Source organism: Sphaeramia orbicularis, chromosome 2 (genome assembly GCF_902148855.1).
Source record: "Sphaeramia orbicularis chromosome 2, fSphaOr1.1, whole genome shotgun sequence".
NCBI classification, from domain to species: Eukaryota; Metazoa; Chordata; class Actinopteri; order Kurtiformes; family Apogonidae; genus Sphaeramia; species Sphaeramia orbicularis.
Window position 1 is genome coordinate 3,152,946 of NC_043958.1, and position 24,504 is coordinate 3,177,449.

At 37.9% G+C, this 24,504-nt stretch overlaps 2 protein-coding genes across 2 annotated transcripts in view; one reads left to right on the plus strand and one right to left on the minus strand.

Moving 5' to 3' along the window:
• Positions 1-24,504, minus strand: part of LOC115431961 (NACHT, LRR and PYD domains-containing protein 3-like) — a 592,418-nt gene that overhangs the window by 479,373 nt on the left and 88,541 nt on the right. The window lies entirely within an intron of this gene.
• The window catches only part of LOC115432222 (glutaminase kidney isoform, mitochondrial-like), a 31,502-nt gene that overhangs the window by 2,358 nt on the left and 4,640 nt on the right, over positions 1-24,504 (plus strand). The window contains 15 exon segments of the mRNA XM_030153103.1: positions 6,429-6,525; positions 8,074-8,192; positions 10,183-10,312; positions 10,466-10,545; positions 10,856-11,019; positions 12,346-12,404; positions 17,914-17,946; positions 19,473-19,509; positions 19,512-19,530; positions 19,735-19,757; positions 19,760-19,800; positions 21,474-21,524; positions 21,623-21,799; positions 21,900-22,031; positions 23,199-23,291. Of these exon segments, the coding sequence (XP_030008963.1) occupies positions 6,429-6,525; positions 8,074-8,192; positions 10,183-10,312; positions 10,466-10,545; positions 10,856-11,019; positions 12,346-12,404; positions 17,914-17,946; positions 19,473-19,509; positions 19,512-19,530; positions 19,735-19,757; positions 19,760-19,800; positions 21,474-21,524; positions 21,623-21,799; positions 21,900-22,031; positions 23,199-23,291 (1,255 nt within the window).

Consider the following 24,504-nt stretch of genomic DNA (forward strand, 5'->3'; position numbering starts at 1 on the left):
AGTGACTATTTCAGTCCGTTTCTAGCAATACTTTGACTCTTAAGTGTTGAGTTTTAGTCCATGTTGGCTTGCAGTATTTGTGAAAAATGTTGCATTATTGCTGAATAATGTAAATAATGAAAAATTATTGCTAAATCCATCACCTGTGGGTCTGGCTTCTGAGCACCAACATGCAGTAAATCTGATTGACACAAATGTTTTCAAATTAGGCTACAGTGAAAAACATTTTTGATCTATTGCAAAACTGTAAAATTAGACAGCCACAGTCTATAAAGTTAATGGAGAAAGATGTATGTATGCTTCATCTGTATTGCAGAACATTTGAAAATAATGATGCGATTGTGCAAAAAGTATTTCTAGTCAAATGACAACACAAAGCAATCACTGTCTAAGCCTCCAAAAACCAGAGAAATCTAGAGTATAACTTGACTGCAGTTTGGTTGTAATTCACCTACATTTTATAAGAGCAGTTGTAACACAGATCATGGATCAGGATTCTACCTCAAAGGTGTATCCCATGATCTTTTGACCAGATTACCCAACCTGCCTAACTAAATTACTTTTCCCAGATTTATTGGTTGCAGTTTGTCCCTGATAGTCTTCTTATTTTTATTTTCAGTTTGTGTGTCAATACAGTAATGATAATTGTCCAAAATTCCGTTGAAAAATGTCGCCTTTTCTTGCAGGAAGACTCCCTAAATGACATGTTGCAAAGTCCTTTCCAAACCTGAAAAGTTGGATGTGAATATGAATAGTCTTTATTATAATATAAACAATAAGTGTTGCCAGTTTCCTTTCACAAATATCGTAAAAATGGTTGAGAAACACAGAAGACTTAACTTGAAAATAAATATAAACTCTCAGTGGGTTCAGGGAGTTAAAATATTATTTGATGAAACAATAATGGTTGATAATGAAAATAGTTTTATAGTTGAATAATGTTGATTTAGTGTTACGTATTATCCAGATCCTTTGACTGTGGTGGCAAACTGACACACTTTATCTTTTGTTAAAAGTCAATACCTGAGGCCAATATGATGAGTAAATTTGTTCAGTATGATATCGTGGGTCAGATGTTTGGAGTTCCAGGGGCCCAGGCTGTGTGAACCACCTCAGTTGCAGTTTGCTCCTGAGGCTGTGCTCTAGTGAATAAAGGGTTAAAACGGTTTGTAATGCAGAGGAGCTTATCCGGCCTACATCGTTTTTCCAGTTTTTTACACCAAAGCCTGCATTCTGGCGTGCTGCCTGGTGGTTGTCATGGCCTCCAGGAGCCGATGAGTCACTCGCACAGATTGATTTGTATAGTGCAGCTCCTGAACATGGCCACTTTAATGTCTGCCACCACCCCAAACCAATCAGTCATGATGTGTGTAAGGCAGCAAAGCAACGCCATCGATCGGCCCGCAGGAATAGAACAAATGATGGATCAGACCTCCAGCGTCAGTTTACGTGTGTCACTGAAATGGTATCATAATCATAGCGCTCTCACTTAGAGGTTTCTGCAAACACTCAGAGAAGTATCCGATGTTGTGTGTGTTTGATGGGCTACACACCACAGCGTAAATATTATTAATGGCCTGTAGAGTTAAACTAGTGCTGGATGACATGGGCAGAAATTTCCTTGCAAAGAAATATTTTCATTTCAGTTGATATCAATAATTACTACAATATATGTAATTTCCTCCAGCCAGTAGAAAAAACTAATAAAACTACCTAAGCTAACATCAGTAATATGTATCACTCAGCAGGCTATACCATCCTCTGACGGCTCTTCTTCTATAATTAAAGCAGCTTTAAAGGGGTCATATTTTGCTAAACCCACTTTTATTAGTCTTTGGTACATTTATTTGTGTATTTGTGGACCTTAATAGTTCATAAAGTTTGAATTTGAACCCTCCAGGTGCTGCAAAGCTATCTTTATATTCATTGTGGCAAAAATCAAGTGGATTTCTACAGCCCGTTTTGATTCCTGCATAGTTTGTTACGTCTATAACTAGTTATGCCATGACATTTGCACATATAAGGTCAACACTTCTGACGAATGTTTCTCCAAGTACGCCATAATTGTTTGTCAGTAGCAGCGGTTGTAGTCCATACTGAAAATATGTCCAAACTTTGACCTAATTACCTAAAATGTTCAGTTGTTGGTTGAATGGGACAGAGCAACATGGCCAACAACCTGGAGGGGGTGAGGCGTGAAGTGGCTCATTTGCATTTAAAGGGCCAGCACTCAAAACCACCTTTCTGGTGTCATTACTCAGAAATAGGGTTGAAGATGGACCTGTGGAGTTGAATTAACGAAGAATTCAGACCCAAGCTGACCATTCACAGTTTATGTAGACCACAGGGAAATGTTCTAAAATACATAATTCCATTTTAAAAAAGCAAAATATTGCTCCTTTAAACAGTAAGACAGCAGGTAACGTAATATTAATGGTAAAACTGTATAAAAGCCACATGTGCTGCTTGGTACTAGTCTTTAATTGTTTATTTATTAATGTTTGGGATGATTGACAGCTGTAATCACCAATCACTGATGAGATGAGTGAGATGCAGAAGATGTGCTTTTTGTTATCCCCCCCCATGAGAGCAGCTGTGGTGGATTAATGAGACGGAGCTCCAGATGTGCCACATGTTCCAGGGCTCATGACTAAGCAAAGTTGTTGTGTGGATGTTGTGTTCTTTTATTACAATCTCTGATATTACCTCACAGTCTGACATGATACAGGACATGTGATTCAAGGCTGAGTCAAACAGGACTGGGCAATATGACCCAAAATAAGTATAGTGCTGTACATTATGTTGATATTGAAAATTATAATGAGAAATGGATGTAGGTTTTTGGTTTCAATCTTCTTCATGGTCAGAACACTTAAGACAGAGCTAAAACTGTCAAAACGAAAGGGTTGCATTTGCTCAACACTGAATAAAGTAAAAATGAAGTAAAACTGTGAAATATTTTGTGTTACTGTAAGAAATGTTAGATCTGTATTTTTTCCAGTTTATTGGCAAATTTGGGGTCTTTGCGGAAACTAGACCATCATTGTTGATTGTAAATTATCTGTAAAGATGGCATCCTATAAAAATGCTGTACAATATGAAAGACACAAATAATGTACAACAACAAAAGGAGATCAGAAAAACAAAATGGAAAATACCAACATGAAAACTGTAAAAGACACAACAGAGCAAAGTCAATATAAAATACAGAACAAGAGTGACATAAAATATGCAACCAGACATACATAATGTTAGTTGAAAAGATGTAAAAACTAACAAGACATATGTAGACAAGAACTCCTGTAGATTTAGTTCATTTTCTTTGTTTTGGCTTAATAAAAAATGATGAGTTTGAGTCAACATATTAGGTTTTTGTTGAATCAAAAATAGTATTTTAACTGAGAATGAATACGAATAAACCCTAAAAAATGTATATCTCAATAACCGCAACTATCTAAATACAAAATAATGATATGTAATGTTTTATCATTTAGCCCTAACTGAAACCTGGGACAGCACCAAACTAAGAACATAACTGACCCATCTGTTTCCTCTGTGTTCCTTACTGCACTATTCAAGTGGTAGCAGATGTTTTAATGTGGTGTCTGATGTACCGGTCTGAACATCTAATGAACCAATCACAGCCGTTTAGTGACTCCACCAGTCACAGCAGAGTGGACTGTCTGTCCAGGTGCCCCCGAGGGTAACTGGGAATCAGAATTCTTTTATCATGAAGAATTAATGAATTCTTCAGTTGATGCAAACTTGATGATTTTCAATGGAGCAGGAGGAGGAAGGTACTGAATCATCCCCAGAAATGTTGATACACTGTGCTTTTTGTCATCAGTATTATACGTGTGCTCATGGTTGTAATTGTGTGCTGATGTGTTGTTAATGTTGGAATTGTCATTGTCACAGTTACTAATTCAGTATTATTCCCTCTCTACTCTCTCCCTGTTGTTGATCTGCTTGCTTTGCATTTGTAAGTATGTTTCTATTTTTTTTTCTTTTAGTTTTAGTGTTTTGAGTATTCTTCCAGTAGAAGTAGAGGTTTTCTGCAGAAAGCCGTCAGCTGCTTTTTAACCTCCCTTTTCCTAAAAATGACCTCACTTCCTCCTAGCGGCTGCGCTTAACTCCCTCCCCTTCCCTCTCACATTGTGCTCTCCTCCTTCATCCTGTCCTTCCCCACATCCACTCTCTGATGTGTATTCGTTCTTCACCAGCGGGCATCATGCTTCATTATTGTGGTCAGAGGTGGACCACTTCAACAGACAAGAAGCAGGCCTTCAGAACATCAAGCTCCTCCAGGTCGCAAGAACCTCTATTAACACTGCCTTCATATGCCGGAAACTCTGAAATTCTGATTTGATTCGGTTAGATATCAGACACTGTCAAAATCCAAGCGTTTTGGTGACAAATTATATGTGCCATGCCCAGGGGTTCTTTGATAAACTAGAGCACTAGTTTCCTACAGAGGAAGTTCAGAATGTCCCAGTTCAACTCAAAGTGACTACTGAGCACAATCATGCATTTCCTACACGTCCTTATGGATCTTAACAAAGATAGGAAATAGGAAATTATTATTATTAGTAGTAGTAGTAGTTTTAGTGTTATCTATATGACACATTATTGATCTGCAATAATTGTTTGACTGACCATAGTATTTATGATGGCTCATGGTTAGGGGGAACAAGTGTTTTCCTTATTGTAGGCTGTTAAATGAGTAAATCCTTCTGAATTTTTGCTCTCACAAAATGGGGCAATAACATGATACTAGGGCATAATGCCCTGGTTGCTCTGATCCTTGATCTGAGTGTTAAAATTCAGATTGGTGAAGTAGTAAAGTTTTGGCCTCCACTTAATTGAAAATTAAAAAGATATAGATTGTATATATATATATTCCCATTCATTCTAAAATGAATTTTGGTCTGTCCCACTCTGCCGTATGTGTTGAATGTCTAATTTTCTCTGGACAGGCTTTGTAATGTAGAGGAAACCCTGTTAGTGCACAAATGTGGACACACCAGGACATATTCACTCTCATGCCTCTGAAAATCTGTTTGGCACCTGCCAACTAAAGATTTCCTTTCAGATATCCTCTTCTGAAATGCAGTCCTCCATGATGCATTGCAGGACAGTGTGAACCTGGGCACCTAGAGCTTTGCGTAAATCCAATTTGTGTGGATATGAATCATAGCAGAAGGCCTGCCCACTCTGCTTCCTGACACACTACTAACTTTGCTCCTAGAGACAATGTGGTGTAAATATGCTGCTCAGAATATCAGCCAGGCCATTGTACCAACGTACGGAATTCCTCCTCTCACTCAACGCTCACAAGAACTTTCTGTCATCACACAAGACAACAAAAGGATTTTTTTTAGCAGCAGACTGTATTGGTATTTAGTGAAGGGCTGGTTGGCATTTCATATCCTGCATATTAACAACTAAACAACATGACAGTAACACATCACAGCTGAAATTCCAGTCCTCATAATCTGTCTTTATTTGACCCGTTAAGTTCAGACGCAGCATGCACATGTTTTTAAATTGAAGATGTTGCATGTTTTTTTTACTGTTAAAACCAAGGTGCGACATTTGCATATTTTTTTTTACCATCAAGCCTGAGTTCAATGCTAACATAATCTTTTAAGGAAAAAATGCAAAATGTAATGTTTGCATGTTTTTAATGTTGCGGCTGAGAATTAAATTTTGTATGAACATTTACAACTCTGACATTTTTCCTGTAAGTTTTAGGAAATTGTTTCTAATAGTGCTTTAATTTTTTTTTAATTACCCTGACTGTGTAATCTCACAGACAGTGGAGCACTTAAAGTTTTTTAATTTAGTAATATGCATTGCTCTTATTTGAATTAGCTGCTGCACTGTAGCTGCAGTGTTTGCTCATTTCCCAAAAAAATGGCAGGGGGAAATAATCCAGAACATGTTAAGAAAATAAATTCTTTTGGAGAGGTTCACCCTTTCTTCAGAGATTTCACGCTTCATTTCTCTGCGTAAAAACAGTGCATTAAATTGTTCAGCACATTCCTGGCTGGTATTCTAGCAGATTAGTCAATGGCTTGTTTACAGTAGCCTGATGTCAGCATATGAATCTATGGAAAAGAGTACTAGTACCAAACTGAACATCTCTAACAGATCAGAGACCAGAAAACCTTTAAACAGTGTCTTTGGCTCAGTATAGATCTGCTTCATTTTCCATAGGTGAACATACTGACAGAGGGGAACGCTTTCAGTGCAGTATTACTGTTTACTTACTATTACTCACTGTTTCCTTGCAGTTCAAAGCTTTTTCTCCCTCCTCCCTGAATTGCAGGACTCCCATGTTTCCATCAGTAATTTTCAGTGTTTATTCTTTTTGCGTTTCTTCTCACTCTGCTGTGTGTGTATGCTTTTATTTTTCTGTGCTGCAGGAGAAGGAAAGCAGGCATCTTGCCCAGTCTGGAAGACCTGCTCTTCTACACTATTGCAGAGGGACAGGAGAAGATCCCTGCCCACAAATTCACCACAGTGAGTCTGGAAACAAAGCAACATCCAACTACAGAAAAAATATCCTTTTGGACGAGATGAATTTGAATGATTTAAGTCCGTCTTTGTTGGAAGAATGAAGGAGAAATGACTGACCACCAGCACTGTTTTATAAGATTCATACTCTATATGTTACTTATACATAAACAGACGTGTGTATGCAAAAGTAAATAATTTAGATTAGATTAGATGAAACTTTATTGATCCCATAATGGGGAGATTGACTGGTCAAGGCAGCATCAGAATGAAGTGCAAGAAAAAAATGAACATGCATAAAGACAGTGTAAAAGACAAACAATGTAACATAATAATAAAAGCAGTAAGTAAAAAACAAACAAACTATAGGCTATACACATATTTACATAAGAACAGAATATCAGTATGTCAGACAGAACAGATAATATTGTAGTTCTCAAATTGATGTAAGTCTTATTTAGTTTTCAATCTGTGTTGGGTTGAGCTGCTGCTGGACATGACTACTTATTTTTAGAAAACCTGCAGGAGCCAAAATAAGGGGGAAAAAATGCTTGAATATGAAAATCCACACCTCCTTCTGCAGCTCTCAGGGATACTGCTAACTAAGCCCTGCAGCCTTAGCTGACATTTGCAAAAAGAAATGGGAAATTATACAATTTTACTGATACTAGTGCCGGTACAAATCCTCCTTCTCTGTCTGATTCCATGTCAATTCCTGATGATTCTTTAATTTAACACTTAATTCATTCTTTAAGTAAAAAGGTCTTCTATGAAAAAAGATTAAACAATGGGGATAAAAACTAAATCTGAGGTTACTATGTTTAAAACTGGGGTCAGGAACTTGCACCAAATATGACACATTTTGAAATGAAAATAAATAGCTTTTCACTCCTGGATCGTCTTCAGGATCAGCAAGAAAGGATGCATGTTTGCATATATTTATTTGTAAATTGGAAAGAGCAGTAACTACCATCACTTATGCATTAAAAAAAAAATGCCATAAAGGTTCTTGAAACAATTATAGAATCCTGGTCCAGTCAATGGAGGACCCAGATATGGAACAGATCCACCTGGTGTAAAATTGAAGCTGAATAAATGGCAGTGTTCTGTAGGTTGTGAGATATAAACAATTAAACCTCATTGTGATACCCTCGAGGGGGCAAGTGTAATTAGTATGCTATGCTAGTCGTGTTAGTACATATTTTAATGTGGTAGCGTCTAATGAAGCTGCAGCTGTAGAGAGCCACAGCTAATTAAAGGAGATTGGAGGTGTCCATGGGTGAACCATTCTAGCACCAGCCAAGTGTTTACAGAATCGGAGCACACAGTGTGACACATACAATAAGAGCATTATCTGTTGTAATGCAATAATAATACACTGAGACATGACCTTTGAGTCATTGGATGATGTCATTAGAGTGTCAGCAGTCAACACAAAACTCTGCTAATAGTAGAGTACATTTACCAAAACAGAGTTCTGGCTAGGATTATTTTTCCTGACAGATTTTTTATTATTTTTTTAAAAATTGTGGTCATTTCTGTGTTTGTGTGCAGGCTCTCAAGGCCACAGGGCTGCGGACAGGAGACCCCCGACTCAAAGAATGTATGGAGATGCTGAAGGTGACCTTAAAGACCACTTCAGATGGAGCGTTGGACCGACACCTCTTCAAAAAGTACATTCTCCTTTTCAATTGTCATATTTTAGAATCATTTGAAAGAGGGGAGGATGTTCTAAAACTGAAGTAATTATTTGAAGGTCAGTTATTCAGCTTTCAAATTCAAATCTATATTCTCAATTATTAATCGGATCAGAGTTCCCGGTGCTTCCTTACAGAAGAAAATGGCCACTGCGTGTTATTAATTTTTCATCCGCCCTCGCAGTGCGTGTCATGAGCAGCATTTCATGCCTTACAACATCGAAGCAGAACAAATATCACAACAAACTAAAAAGCAAACATGCTGTTAGTTGTGTCTTTAAAGAATGCACTCATGTACCTTCAGACAACATGGGGCAGAAATATTGATATTTATATTATAATCAAAGAACATTTAAAAGCTACTGGAAACAAAACCTGGATATGGGTGTGCAGTGTGATAACATTAGCCTCCACCAGCAGCAGTGTGTGCTTCTGCGTGACCCCTCAGAAGCCTCCGTTCTGGGTGACAGCTTGGGCAGTGGCGCTGTGGACAGTCAGGGCATATGACAGCTCATCAGGGAGCTGAATTCTCAGAGAACACAGCTCTGTTGCCTCTGGCTGGGATCCATCACATCCGCTCCCCCTGGCTTATTTATAGAGCTCTGGCTCACCGAGTGAAGCACGTGAGCAGTGTAGCATGTCGCGCGTGTTTTCTCTGCAGGGATCCCATGCTACGGGGATTAGAAAGGGTTTGATGCAGTGAGATAGCTGAGCAACAAATCTGTCCACTAACACAGAGGCACCGTTACACCGGGTGGCCTAATATTCAGAGGGGTTTTGTTTTACTCTCTGAACCGCTCAAGGAAAATGACCGAAGACAGATGTCTGCAAATTCCATCACCGGTGATCCTCGTTAGATGAAAACCTGAGTGGAACATTACAGTGGAGCCATTATGTTTTCAGGTTGTCCATTCATATGTCTGTCAGGGGTTTTCCTGCTTCCTCATCAGGTGGACGCGGTACCATCCTGATCCTGAGCATGCATAATGGATCTAGACAATTTATGAATCAGTATTTGCAGAACTGATGGCAAACAACAGCTAATGGCAGATTTAAAATGGAAATTGTAACTTTGAAAATAAAAGCTGAAAGACAAAATACACCCTCAGCCGTGTTTTTGACAGTGGAATGATCATTGCCAGATGTATTTACTTGATTAATTTATTCACTTAGTTACAGCTGTACTAGCAACCAGTCTTACTGTCATTTTATCAAATTCTCCCTCAAGTGCTTTCATTATTAAAGATATTATATGGATCATTGTGGTAAACCTGTTGGCACCTGACAAGAAAGTTTAAAAGCCTCCTTATATTTCTATATACTGCAGTTTGCTGTAACTGCAGTTACACTTGATGTAAGTTCAATGCTTGTTACAAAAGTGTTTGTCGTGAAATCGCTCTCCAAGCTTTTGTCATGACTTAGTACTCGGCACTAAAATTGATCGAGCTACAATGAATACATAGAATACCTTTGTTTAGACTCTTTGAAGATCTTCACTATGTACAGTATAATATGTAGAACCAAGATCTAAACTGTCACTTGACTGATTTGTGAAGTCATACAACCCTGGGGCAGTATTATTTATTTATTACCCTTTATTTAACAAGGAGAAAAATCCCACTGAGATTAAGAACCTCTTTTACAAGGGAGTAATGGCCAAGATATTCAGCAGCAAATACAACACACAGTTACAAGATTACACCATTAAAAATCAAATAACACAACACATTCAACAATACATAATTAGTCAAAAAAAATGTTTACGAGAAGACTAAGAAAAACAAGTGGAAGTTATGGAGTCGGCCTCAAGGACTTTGTCTGGATTTAGAAGTGTTCAATGAAAAACTCTCGTTTGTGCAGAGATTGCAGTTTAGGGGGAAGCAGCAGATAAAGTTATTTGATGTGTAAAATGGTCATTGCACAGGCTTAATGGAAGTCCTCATTGATTCCTTGCACCCTGTCCCAGATGTGTCCAGAGCAACATTGTGCTGCTCACCCAGGCCTTCAGGAAGAAGTTTGTGATCCCAGACTTTCAGTCCTTCTGTGCCCACATGGATGAACTCTACGACAATGCCAAAAACCTGTCTGGAGGGCAGGTGAGCAGGAAAACAAACGCAGACTGTTGTGTTTTGAAGTATAAATGCAGTTGAAGGGTAATGATTTAGTTAAAGTTGGTGTATGCATATTCCTGCAGCTTTATAGTTGTGTTAAACATGAGGGTGTAAGTTGTGTGTTTTGTTTTGCTCTAGGTGGCGGACTACATTCCCCAGCTGGCTCGCTTCAGTCCAGACCTGTGGGCTGTTTCTCTGTGCACTGTAGATGGACAGAGGTAATTTTTTTTTGTTTGTTTGTTTTCAATTTTGCAAAGTACTACAACATCAAAATGGAGAAGTTTTTTTTCCCCCATGTTTGTGTGTCCATGTCTGTTTGGTCTTGTTATGTCTCCTGACCTGTTTTAATCTCAACTCATATTGCAGTAATTTTGTTTGATTTAATGCATACCCTCCTTCAGCAGTAGAGGTACACTTATGTCTACTGGAGTAAAGAATATGTGCACTTTTGCTTCCTTTGATCGTCACTTTCAAATCTGCAACGGAGTGCTCAGTCTCCTGTCTCGTGTCTTGTCTCTTATTTCTCAGACACACTGTTGGTGACACCAAAGTTCCTTTCTGTCTGCAGTCCTGTGTCAAGCCGCTGAAATATGCCATTGCTGTTCATGATCACGGCACAGAGTATGTGCATCGCTTCATTGGAAAAGAGCCAAGCGGTCTACGATTCAACAAGCTTTTCCTCAATGAAGACGGTGAGCAAAGAATCACGCTGTGCACACACATGATTTTCAGCTGAATCTCTCCTCTAGTCCATACCTCCATGATTCTTCTCTCTGCTCTGGATTAAGATTTTTTTTCCAAGCTTATTTTTTCTCTTTGTAAGAGGATCCATCTCCAGGCCTGGTTGCCATGGGACTATGATGAATTGTTAATGACAAGGTGTAGGAGGGAGGAAGAATTAATGACATGGTAACCTGGAAAAACAACAACCTGAGATTTGAGAATAAATAACATGTAGTGTCAGAAATATAGTGTATGTGTACTGTATGTTGTGAGGTGGGGTTCACAATGTTAAATATGTAAATAATATGCATGTATGTATACAGAAAAAGTAATTTAAATAGCAGATACTCTTTTACATTTCCTGTTTCCACTGTTATCCTAGCTGCAGTGTATTTGATAGTAGTATTTTGACTTAAAGGGACAGGATTTCTGAATTTGTTGCTCAGTGACCCTACAATTTACTGACTTTCACTTGCTATAGTAATGGTAATTTTAACAAATGTGAAAAATTCCAAATATGTAATACACTTTTGGCAGTAGAGCTGAGTAGAGCAGACGTAGATAAGGAGAAATAACCATAAGGACTGAGTTGTTGTGATGAGAGAAAATAGAGCTGTGTGTGAATGTCATCCTGCTGAGTGAGAAACTGTAGTTCACTCACCCTTAAATAAGCAGAGGCTGGAGTGTGTGGAACATGCAAGTCCAAAAATAGAAAGCAGTGGTATTAAAATGCACTTTGACTTTTACTCTAAAGTAATTTGATTTGTATATTTACAAATGAAAACATGAAATATATTGTGTTAAACTGTCTACCATGAAGTACAAGTCAGTCAATTTTAATCTCATTTGTTTTTTTATGTGCATTTCCTGTGCGTCAGCTGACATCATGTCACGTCCAGAGTTTGTTTTTGAACTGAAACTGGTGTTTTGTGAGAAAGTTTCCAGGTTTCCTCTCTTTGTTGTTATCTAACACAGCACAGTGCTCTAACACCGGAAATATTCCAGCTGTTAAAATATTATTTTCATGTCTTCTTTTTTTAAGGACATTGTTGTGACCTGTTGTATAAGGAGATTAAAATAGAGAGGAAGTGTTGGAATATTGTGGTTTATGTGAATCTCTGTGGAGCCGTTATGTTGATTTGCATGTAACTTTTTCTTCAGCAGTATGTATGACTTCTACAACGGTGTGGGTCATTTAACACTGAACATATGTATGTCATTATAATGGCATTGCAACAACTAAAACCAGCAACGCTATCTTTTCTTTCTTTTTTTTTTTTTTTTTTATTTTCCAGATAAACCACACAACCCCATGGTTAATGCTGGTGCTATTGTCTGTACATCCCTCATTAAGGTAAGATAAGTCCAGCCTAAAACACTGAATACATTTATTTTGGAAACTGCACAGCTACAGAAGACTGAATTAGATTAAAATGACCTAATAGATTTTTTTAAGGTGATATTCAAGTAGTTTGGGGTTTTATTTTTGTGCCGATGTGATGTGATGCTTGATTGTTACCTGGTACTAGAAGTTCAAAGTTGAATCTAAAGAGAATTTTATGACATATAATCATAATCTAGTTCAGAATGTGTTTCCGCCAGATTACTGTATACAGGGAGATTAAGGTTATAGATAATCACGCTGAAAGGGGATTTAGTTTAGAATGGTGTTGCTCTAAAACACACACACACTGAGTTCAGCGAGTGCACAGAGTGGGTGGAGATGGAGTCCGGTCAACTGAGCCACATGAGCAGCTTTAGTGAGGAGAAAGCACTGTTCTACCTGAATGTTTGATTTAATATTCCACTCTGACCTTCAGACACACAGGGAGCTGCTGTCATCACAGTCCATCTGAAATACAACAGCACCACCTGCTGGTGTAAACACTGACAACATAACACCAATTTCACATTAATTGCTTCTTTATCTTGAGTCTCTGGTTGAGACCGAGAGCTACTGTAGCCAAAAATCATTTGACGGCCCATGGTTTATTACAGTCCCCCACTTCACACTTATTCAAGTTCTGCCAAAAAAGGGCAGCTGGTACTAATGCTGCCTTAATGTGCGATGGGAATTATGGTACGTACTACTTATGAACTCAAAAATTACGCACGAACATACCTTCATTTGGTATTTTACACTGGAGAAGTGGGAAAAAAGTGGGAAAAAAAGCTGCTGAGAACTTTTCAACATGAGGGAGAACAAAAAAAGATTCATGGCAAATGATAGACAATGCTTTTATTAATGTCCTGCCGCTGTTAGCTGATGATTTTACACATTTATAGTATACACAATTTACACAAGAAAAGAAAACAAATGCTGTAGCAGATAAATTAGCATGTCCAAAACTGTTTTTTCCCAAGTAGTAGGTCAAGACAAATCATGTGTGAGCCATTTTTCATTTCACTACAACAGCAAAAGCACTTGAACACAATGCGCTGCCAATTTAGAATTCACATCACAGATGGAAAGGATCATCTCCCCAATAGCACATGAAGGCAGCATAAAAGTGCAGTGCTGTGTCTCTGTTGTTAGTAGAATTTCCTGATCTCCATATTCAGTTGTCTCAATCTACAGCCTGGGGCTATGCTACTTTTGTGTTGCTCTTGGTGATCATAATTGGGATGCACTGGCTTCTTTGTCTGTGTTCATAACTGCATTTTGTTTATCGTCCACAAAACTGACCAATCTCTTCAGGGCTTTTCTGGATCGCAGCCTCAAACTAATTTGCATTGCTTCGTAAATCTGGCCCTCAGCGTCACAGAAGAATTGAAATAAGTAAGTTAGAGCTAATAAATCCAAAGGAGAGCAGCTATCCTGTGAGCTGAATAAAGTACAGAAATCTGCAACTGGTACCTTTTGAAACAACGTATTCACTGCACCCTGTGGACTGTTTGTTGCTGGCAGCCTCTCTGTGTGCTGTCTTTTGTCAGACTGGCTGTGAATCAGTAACAGTAGGCTGTTAAATAAATGCTTGAGGCAGAGAGTAATGAGTTCAAGGTGAAAAAACACATCCAATAGTACGTGTTTGGAGCAGACTCCTGCTTCATACACAGCACACAAACTACTCAGCTCACCAACAATCAATACATTCATACACTAAAACCATTACAGGGCATCAGGAAATAAACAAGATATTTCTGGTGTTTTTAAGCAGTGAAGATGTTTTTTGTGGGGGGGGCCAAATTGTTGGCAGAAAGTGACAGTGGTTTTATATTGTAATATTTTGATCAATATTAATGAAAAAACATTGCAATCATAATTTTGCCATATTGCTGGATTGCCCTACTATACCTGAAATGAGAGACACTGTCGTAGATTATCTTTTTACCCTAAAATTACTGCAGACTTTATTTTTTTGATCCTGTATCTCAACTCATGAAAATTAAAGCCTTTGATCCAGATGCTGTTGTAACGGTTTCCCAGTGGTAATCTGTAAAACTGAGGTTCATCCTATTTGTATTCCTTTTGTGATATTCAACAGTATAACAAGACAGTTTTATTCCTAGTTTCTGAGACCTTGTCCATTTGCTTCAACCTGTTTTTACTGGTTTTCTGCCACCAGTCTGCACTCCCATCCACAAATGATTTAACCACGACCATGTAGCCATGGAAAACAAAATAGCTAGTAGCTTCAAATTAACATTTTGCCGTAGCCTGAATAAAACAATATAAAAATATTTTCTACAAGCTTTAGTAGTAATTTTTAAAATAAATAATTATGTCAGAAACTTTTTTCAAATCCAAGAATAGGACCCTTATTTCTTAATATCCCATGACACGTCTTACATGGAATCAGAATAATCATCTGTTGTCTTTTTCTGTGTTCACATCATGTAGGAACAATGATCTGAACAAATTTGTGATTTAAACCTAACTGTGTTTACGTGGACCCCAAAAAAAAGAGCCGAACCAGAATCAATATGCCTCATGTAGACACTGAACTGATCACTATGGATTTTTGACCAGAATGAGAAGAGTGGTGCATAATTAGTTTGGTAATTTTTTCCAATCCAATCATTTCTGTCTTTCTGCACATGCTTAACCCCATATGAGGGGAACATAAGTTACATGAAAATGTTCCCAGAGTGACACAAACATTCCAGCTGCTTTGTGATCACCTTTTTTGTTGCCATCCTTTTCATTTTCATTTGTCACCTTGTCTTTGTCTTTGTTGTCACTGTTTATTTTATTTATTTTGTTCTGGTCATCTTTGTCTTGTTCTGTCTGTCATTGTCTTCTTGTCCATGTAATTGCAGCCAGTGTCACATGACTCTTTTTTTCTGCTTTGGTGTTTTCAGGATGCATCGGCCAAAACACTGAATAGATTCAGTCATTGTTCTGACACTATGTCTCATGATGTGAACGCAGTTTATTCCCTTCTGACTTGAACTAATCATATTCTGTATCCATTGATCTGTTGATAAAACCAGGTTCTATCAGGGTCTGTGTGCATGTGCCCCCCCCCCCCCTCCTATGTGCTCTCTCTCAGTCTACAGCTTCACTTCAGACACAACATATGCAATGTAACTTTTCAAGGCTCGTTGTGTGGTTTTATGTGTTGTTGCATATTTTACAGCATTAGGATCTTTGGGAAATTATGACCACAGCAACAGGTCAATGACATTGGTAATTTTCCTTTTTAATTATTTTCCCCCTCTTTGGTCTGGACTGTGACAAGCTTTAGCCTTCACATGGCTGTTTATGAATGTTTCAGTGTTGCTTTTTCTACTGTTCACCTGCATTCTTTAAGACTGTTTATACATCTGGATTATAAACAGTACACCTCTGGCTCAACTCAAATACTGGTTTTATATCATACTCCATTCCTCTGTAGAGCAGTTTTTATTATTTCTCTGTTACAACCTTTAATTCAAACTCAACCTTAGCACTAAGAGCAGATAAATCTAGTCATTTCAACTCCACTTTCAGCACTGAAAATCAGTTTTTGTTGTTTGGCCACAGCAGTGCAAATCCAACCTGTGTATTCACACTGCAAGCTACATGGCTAACACGTCTTTTTATACTGATCTTTGTCTGCGCAGACACATTGTGTAGCCACATTAGCACGTTTGTGTACGATGCCGTAGTATTGTCTGGAATTAAATAAGTACATGACCTGGGTGATATGGTCAAAATAAGTGAGCGTCAAAGAAACCGGATCATTAGATTATTCACAAAAGATGAAAATGAGACAAAAAAGACATGAAAGGTGCAGTAAGACTAAACCATACTATTGTAGTCTCTGATTTTTGTGGTTTAAGTACAATCTGAGTTCTTATTCCATAACATGAAAAAAACACAAACTGCACCTTTTTGCGGTTTTAAACTGTTAAAAGAGTAAAATGAAATAGAATAACATTTTATTGTATTAGACAATATGAACAAAAGAATCCTTAAAGACAAACAAAATAATGTAAAATTATTTTGCAATATAACATCAATTAGTGTAATTTATTACCCAGTTCTAGCATATACTGGAACATGAAATTTTTTTTAATTGGCCACTAAACTACCCTCAACAATATTGTTGTTATGTTTTAACATTAGGTGCAGCATTTACAAGTTTCAACATTTAAAGGCAATTGACCATTATGAACATTGACAGATCTGTCACGTTTTAGAGGAAGTAGTTTTCAAACAATGCTTTTCTAGAGAGCATTTTAGAGCAAGTTCAGAACAAAGATTTATGATGAGATGAAACCGATATGGACCGTTGCAGGTTACAGTTACAGCTGTTAAATCACCAGGGTGGTTTTAGAACATCCCGTCATTTAATCTTTGCTTCTCCTCAGTGTTTACAGGTTGACAGCCTTACTATCAGCTGTTTCTTTTTGTTAGTTTTATATCTACTTATGAGAGAGGACACCAATATCTTTAAAGAACAGAACTGCTCAGAGAATAGATATGGATTAAAAGTAGAAGGAAAAACAATCTCGACTTTCTCCTTTATTATTTCATCATAAATGCAGCTGTTGTAGATAACTCACTCTCACCAGCCCCAGATCTATTTTAAGAGGCTACAAAGGTTATCCAGTTACAAAAAACCATGATGCAGACAGACCTGAAGTACAGTCGTTACAACTGAAGCAATTCGCTGTCCCGTCTTGGTGCCCCAGCCTGATTTGTCCAGATTTTCAGAACATTTCAGACCAGAACTTTGCAAATAGTTGTGAGGTTTCAGTCGGTCTCATTGCGAATCTTTGATCTGAACGCACAGTTAGGTCTTAATGGTTTATGAACTGACCGTTGGAGAAGCAGTGTGCCATTTAATGGTTGTAGACAGTAATGTTCTTTTCATTTAGATGTCATGTGACTTGTTGATCATGTGACTCTCAGTGTGACTGCACCATTAGTTAAGTAAACGAACTAACCAACCAACTGGCCATGCCCTCCATGTAAATACACCTGTAGTTGAAGCTCCATCAGCAGGACTGGAACTTGCAGGTAGTCTGTAGTCTGCACTCACATCAAAGTCTGGAGTCAGTTTACCTGCTGTGTCACTGACGTAGATCAGCTTTTATTTGATCCCTTCATGACACTTTGTTTTCTCAGGGTGGATTAACTGTTTGTTTCACCTCCTCCATCTCCAGCTAGTCCCACCTTTAATTCTAATCCATCTGATGTCATGACTGGAATGGGCTTTCTGATTGGTCCCATAACTGATGAGCTATTTGATAACTTTTAATATAAAACAGTAGTAGTGTCAACTTGCACTGTTTTCTATCTTGTGTCATATAGATGCATAGTGCTAGTCTCCATGACATGGTTAAAGTTTAAAGTCACAGAATGTTTTACTGGATGTGCTATCGATGTACTTTGATGCTTTTTTAATACTGTGACTGTCCTGTTTGTGTTTCAGCAAGGGGCGAGCAATGCAGAGAAGTTTGACTATGTAAGTATCTCCATAAACATCTGGAAATGGGAATATGATTTTGGATGAGTGATCAACACTAGGCATTAATACAATGATTAAAAACACTTTTACTGAAATGTTAAGGTTAACTCAGTCCAAACTGGATGTTTCAGCAGATAATGAAACACATCCAGGACATGACATATTGAAACAAAAATCAAGAATTTAATTTGGTTATTTTTTCTTGTTTCCAGTAAACAAAAAAAAGAATCATTTGCATCTGTTTGTGTCTGTCTGATGCAGCCACACCTTTAGAAACACAAAAAAGATATTTCATGATAATATTTGAGTTTGTATCAAATTATCCAAAAACTTTTTTACACTACTGCAATTTAAAACCAGAAATAACTATATGTTGTCTTCAGCTTTCACTTGGAACCAAATAATGATATGGAGGGAAAACATATTTGATCATATCTCCCAACCATAAATAAGCATACTATGTAGCCTTGCAGCTTTAAACGATAACCATAACCGCCACTAAAAAGAGAAAACAGACGGATGAGATACAGGTTGGAACTGATACGGTGCTATTGTAATGGTACTTTCATAACAGTATTGCTGACAGCAAGTCTAATGTTGTATTGAAGTTCAATAATTCAGTCTGGTTTGTGGAAGTTGGGTAGCATCCAACCTCAGCATGCCATCTGTCTGCAGTCTGTCAGGAGTAGCTGCGTCACTAAACCTAACACTAGTGCTTCTGATAGAAGAATCTGTATTTTGTCAGTAGGTTCATACACGTAAAGATGCACATGCACCACACTGAAATGTGTCTTCTGCCTTTAAACCATCACTAGATCATGCATGCATCCCACACTGCATACTAGAAGCAGTGGGCTCACCATATCAAGCGCCCGGGGAGCAAATGGAGGGGTTAAGTGCCTTACTCAAGGGCACATCAGCTAACAACTCTTCACCAGTCCAGGGTATTGAACCGGCGACCCATCAGTCACAAGCCAACTCTTTAGCCATCTAGGCTGTGGTTGATAACTCGCTACCATATTAGCATTGACATGTGCAAATCTAAACTGTGATCTGTGACTTTACATTCATACATTACACACTATAAACTCTACTCAGAGCTCACAATAATGTCTGAGCATTTTCATCCTTTTAGTATGAGGGGATTTTTTAAGGTAACATGTTGTTGTGCACATTTTGACTGATGTGACTCCGTAAAGTTCACCTTCACTGACACTATCGCAGTGATTACAGCTGTCTGGGCTTATGAGAAGATCAGTTTTATAAATAACTTTCTCCTCCTCCAGTTGTTTGAGGATCCTCTCACCAAGCAGGATGAGCTACCCACAGTTAATGTTTTGGGAAATAAAGGATGATCAGCAGTGAAGTAATTGAACTTCCAACAAATAACAACAAATCCGATCTAGTGCTGTCTCTGTCTTTTTGTCCCTTTGTCCTTTTCAAGTGAATCAAGTCCTTTTGAACCAAGCCTTTTTCACATTTTTAATTTGTTAATGTTATGTATTTGCTTTTCTGGTTTACAGGTCATGAACTTCATGAACAAATTGGCAGGAAATGAGTATGTGGCTTCAGCAATGCCACGTGGAGGTTCAACTGTAACAAAGCCCATTCTGTTTACAGTGTTCAGTGCATCTGTGAAGCTCACATCTAATGCCATGGATAATGTGTTCCTGTATGAACTGCTGAAACAGTTGCACATCGCAGAGTTGCATTGGGGTCATACAGCATCTTTTTTAGGAGAGGTGCTTTCTGTCACATAGGCTGAGTCGGCGTGTTTTGTTCTAGTTTCCAGTCAGAGCGTGAGTCCGGAGCAGAAACTTTGCTATTGGCTATACCCTGAAGGAAAAGAAGGTAAGGTCACAGAGAGCTTTATATACATTTGCAGTGGTGGCACATCACTGCTTCAGAAACTATTTATTATTTATTATGTAACCCATAGATATACCGGGAACAACTCTGGGTTTAAAGGCACTCAAAGAAATTAACTTGGTTTCCAGTCTTTGTGGCCAGCTGATTCCAAGCATGAATCAGAGAAATGACATGGATGATGGAAACCAAGGGAGAGAAATTACGTAGATTTAACTAAGGTCATAAAGTCCGTTGAATGATGGGCTCATGAATGGTTGTGATGTTTTAGTCACGGTTGTCTCTGTCCTTCACTCTCAGCTTCTCTCCTAATCAACACATTTTAACTTGGGTTAGTTTGTTTCTGTGTCTTCTATTTCAACAAATCATTAGCCTCATGCATAGCATAATTACCTTAGTCATATTTTGAGCAAATTGTGATATCTGCACAACTTTATTCTCCTAACTCTGCTGATTCATTTTGCATCATTGGCTATGTCCTGAAAATAATATTACCTCAGTGTTTATGCTATGAGGCAAATGAAATGGTTTCAGTGAATCCAGAGACCTAGTGCACATGGTCTAAAACCTAGAGATTATGCCATAAATGCTTGTTGATGTCATGAAATATGCTCATCAAGAGGGTAAGGAGGATAAGGCTAAACTATAGCTAAATACTGCAGATAATGTTGTTTTCCCAGTCCTGATATAAGTAAAGTATTTTGTTGTTATGTATATGTATAAGTTTTTCATGTTTTCTTGTAATCTGTTTTGTTTTCTAGGGTCTAAAGTAGGATTATTTTGTGTTTATTTTATTGCACATTTGAAATAAACTGAACTGAATGGCTAATGTATTGCCAAAAAGGCTAAAGTTACACTTCACTTGAACAACACTTTGAAACACATTACACATAATTTTTAATGATAGTACAAGTAACATTTGTTAAGTCTGCCCCTTTTTTCCTTTTTTTTCTTGTGCAGCAGCACTGTAAAATGTACATAAAGGAAATCCTTATATCAGCTGTCTATGTTCTATAGTATAGTCTTACCTGTTTACTCTATTCTCTTACTTTTTGTTTTCGACATTCTCTTTTCCATCCCTTGTTTCAAAAGATGCCATACTGCTCTCGAAGGTTTTTCTTCTCATGTAGTGATGATGTTTGTTTCCAGCCACACTGACTCAGTTTACGTGCACACTAAAACTCCGATCATTGATCACTGGTTTCTGGAGTTGTCGGATTATTCAAGTGATCGTGTTAACAGTATAATCTGATCAGTTTTATCAGATAACAGCAGTAATCTGATTAGGAGGAATCAGATTAACACACCCATATTTTCTCCCCAATACCTCTGATGTCTTCAGGCATGTCTACCTGTTAACCTGATTTATTTATTTTAGTCTTTTACATCTGAGCATGTTTAAAAAAAAAAAAAAAAAACAGCAAAGGAAATTGAAGTGAGCGGAAGACAATAAGAGGTGTGAGTCTAATCTCACTGTGTACATACCCTGAAAGAGATACGATAACGGATTAAAACATCTAAACCAGAGGTTTTTTTTTTCAATTATTGCATGTAAATACGTCAGATCTGATTATTACAATTATCCAATTACTCTCAGTAATTGGATTTTTAAGGTTGTGTAACGGGACTCAGTGTTGACACCATTATTGTGTTTTCAGTGTTTTCCAGAGGGGACAGACATGACCTCCATCTTGGACTTCTACTTCCAGGTAAATACAGCTCAAAGCAAAACAAAATAAAACTCAGACTGTGTGGAGTGCATATTTGTTGATTGTAATGACAACCACTGTGTTCTTCTGTCTTTAAGTTGTGCTCCATTGAGGTGACCTGTGAAAGTGCTAGTGTGATGGCAGCAACACTGGCCAACGGCGGCTTCTGTCCAATCACAGGAGAGCGTGTGCTGAGCCCGGAGGCAGTGCGAAACACCCTGAGCCTTATGCATTCTTGCGGCATGTACGACTTCTCGGGGCAGTTCGCTTTTCATGTTCGTATATATAATATATATTTTTTGACTGTCTTCACTCTCTGCTGGTATTTACGGAACATGAGGAACTTTTCAGGCTCATGGCGTGTTCCTCTTTCAGGTGGGTCTGCCGGCTAAATCTGGGGTGGCTGGAGGCATTCTGCTGGTGGTTCCCAATGTCATGGGCATCATGTGCTGGTCCCCTCCTCTGGACAAACTGGGGAACAGTGTCAGAGGCATCCAGTTCTGCACGGTAAACCTAACACTTTTCAAAAATCTGCTGTAGCCAATCATCAATGACCATCCACTAAAGATTAGAAGCATCTCATTCTTTGTCACATCCATCATGGGATGCAACTACATTAAAAACAGGTACATATATGTTGATACTCCTGTCGATGCCCCTGACTGCTGTACTGATGAAGATCTGTGGTTGGTCTCTGAAGCCTTCAATAGCAGCTCACTGCTTCTAATGTGGACCGTGTACAAATGCAAATTGCTAATGCTAATGCTAGTTAAGACAAGGCAAGGCAAATTTATTTATACAGCACCATTCATACACAAGACGATTCAAAGTGCTTTACAAAGGCATACAATTATATTAAAATCATAGAGAATAGAATATTAAACAAAAGGAAAGTACAGAAAGGTACAATGTGTGTGCATTAGGATGGGTAAAATGCAGTGACCAAACTGACCAAATGAGATCGTCAGTTCCTCTCACTGGTAACACCAATGGAAAATATTCATCACTGACGTTCCTCAAGGTGTTTGACAGCCTCATAGACCACCACTGCCTGCAGTGTGGCCTCCAATTGCACCTCCGTCTCAAAGTCAACATTAGTAATACCTCCTTCTCTGTCACCGTATTCATCATTAACATTCTTCTCTCAACAAAACTCTACTCTTCTTCAAGTCATTTGGCTACACATGTTAATTCAGAACAGTGCCCTCTGGTGGATTTTTTTTTGCCATAAGCTCATTCTAGTGCAATGGACACATGGAGTATAAATGTAGTGATGTTGACAACATTTGAAACACAGGCTTCTATTTTTGTACAAACGTAGAGCTTAAATGATCCTTTAAAGCTTCAGACTTTATTCAGTACACCCCTAATACACTTATGTTACTATAACTAACTGTCATGGTTTTCAGAGGGCTTTTGTGTGAGAATTACTGCACATGTCCAATAAGTTTACATCTGCATTATTTTGGACCTTTATTAAACCTGTGAGCAGAAATTTGAAAAAGTATATCAAAGTCATTCCACTGTTAGATCAGAGAAAGTCATTTTTTAAGTTTTGACACTCTCCACATTGATTTTACATTAGCGTTATAATGCCTCACAGAAATGAGCAGCCATAGAATGCTGTGATTGACCAATCGGAATCAAGTGTTTACTTACTCTTTCCTCCTTTAGGACTTGGTTTCCCTGTTTAATTTCCACAACTACGATAATCTAAGGCACTTTGCAAAGAAACTGGATCCCCGCCGAGAGGGAGGAGACCAGAGGGTAAGTCCCACCAACACAGTCCACGTAGTCAGTGAAGAAGACTTGATGGGTATGAGAGCTGTTCTGGCTCTCATCAGTTTGACTTTTAAGATGCAAAATTTCTGGTAACTTCACCGACGTTTATTAGCCCGTACTCAGCTTGTCAGACACAATTAACCTATTATATAAAGCTGATGCTAATGCATGTTGAATAAATCCAAACCTAAGCCTAAATACCAAGTACTATTTGATTTATTTTTATTTTTATATAGTAAGGATTTGAATCTGTTCATACACCCAGACACTTTGACAAATTTCCATATTTCCATATAATAATAGGGCTTTACTGTGTCAAGTACCTGGAGATGATTTTCTGTTGTGATTTGATGCTATCTATATAAAACTAAAACTAAAAGGAGAAGATGGATTCAAGTACATTGTTGTAATAACCTTTAAGCTTTAGCTGAACTTGTTGTAATTCCTTGGTTCCAAAAAATAGCTGCATGCTATTAGACTTATTAAGCTGATAACAGACAGAACAACAGAAAATAAACAGAAACGGCTGTATGCTACTTCAGACCCAGATTGTATTATTTCAGCAAGTTCAATAATCTTGAATGAGGCTGAATGTGAGTCATTTTAGATTTGTTAAGACCATACTGAGCGTTACAGCGAAATTTCCTACAAATGCTTTATCATTATATGCTATGTCAGGGTTCCATTGGGGTCTTAAAAAGTCCTAAAATCTTGAATTTATAAATCTGCATTTAATACCTTAAAAAGTCTTTAAAGGTCTTAAATTTGATATGCTAGGTCTTAAGTGATGTTGCCATAAACTTGTTTGTTATATCGTATTTAAATGTGTCTGTTGAATGTCCAAGCTGCAAAGAAAGTAACGTTAGTCGACTCAGTTCCACCTGTTCCAACTCGACAATTTATATTGAAATTAGGAACCAATTATCACTAACTTTGCAGCTCCCGGTGAGAAATGTCTCAAGATGTTGGAGTAAATAAATACGTTTTCCTGAATTTTAGGAGTCACAAATTTTTGCCAGAATGGCCATGGAACAAACATTAAATTCTGTTTTAAGTAGTCTTAAATTTAACTTGTACAAACCTGTAGGAACCCTGTATGTGATGGGCTGAGCACTGGCTAATAAAACAACATTATAGTTATTTGAACCTTCATATAAATGTAGACAAAAAGCTTCCATACCTCCGAGTTGGACAGATT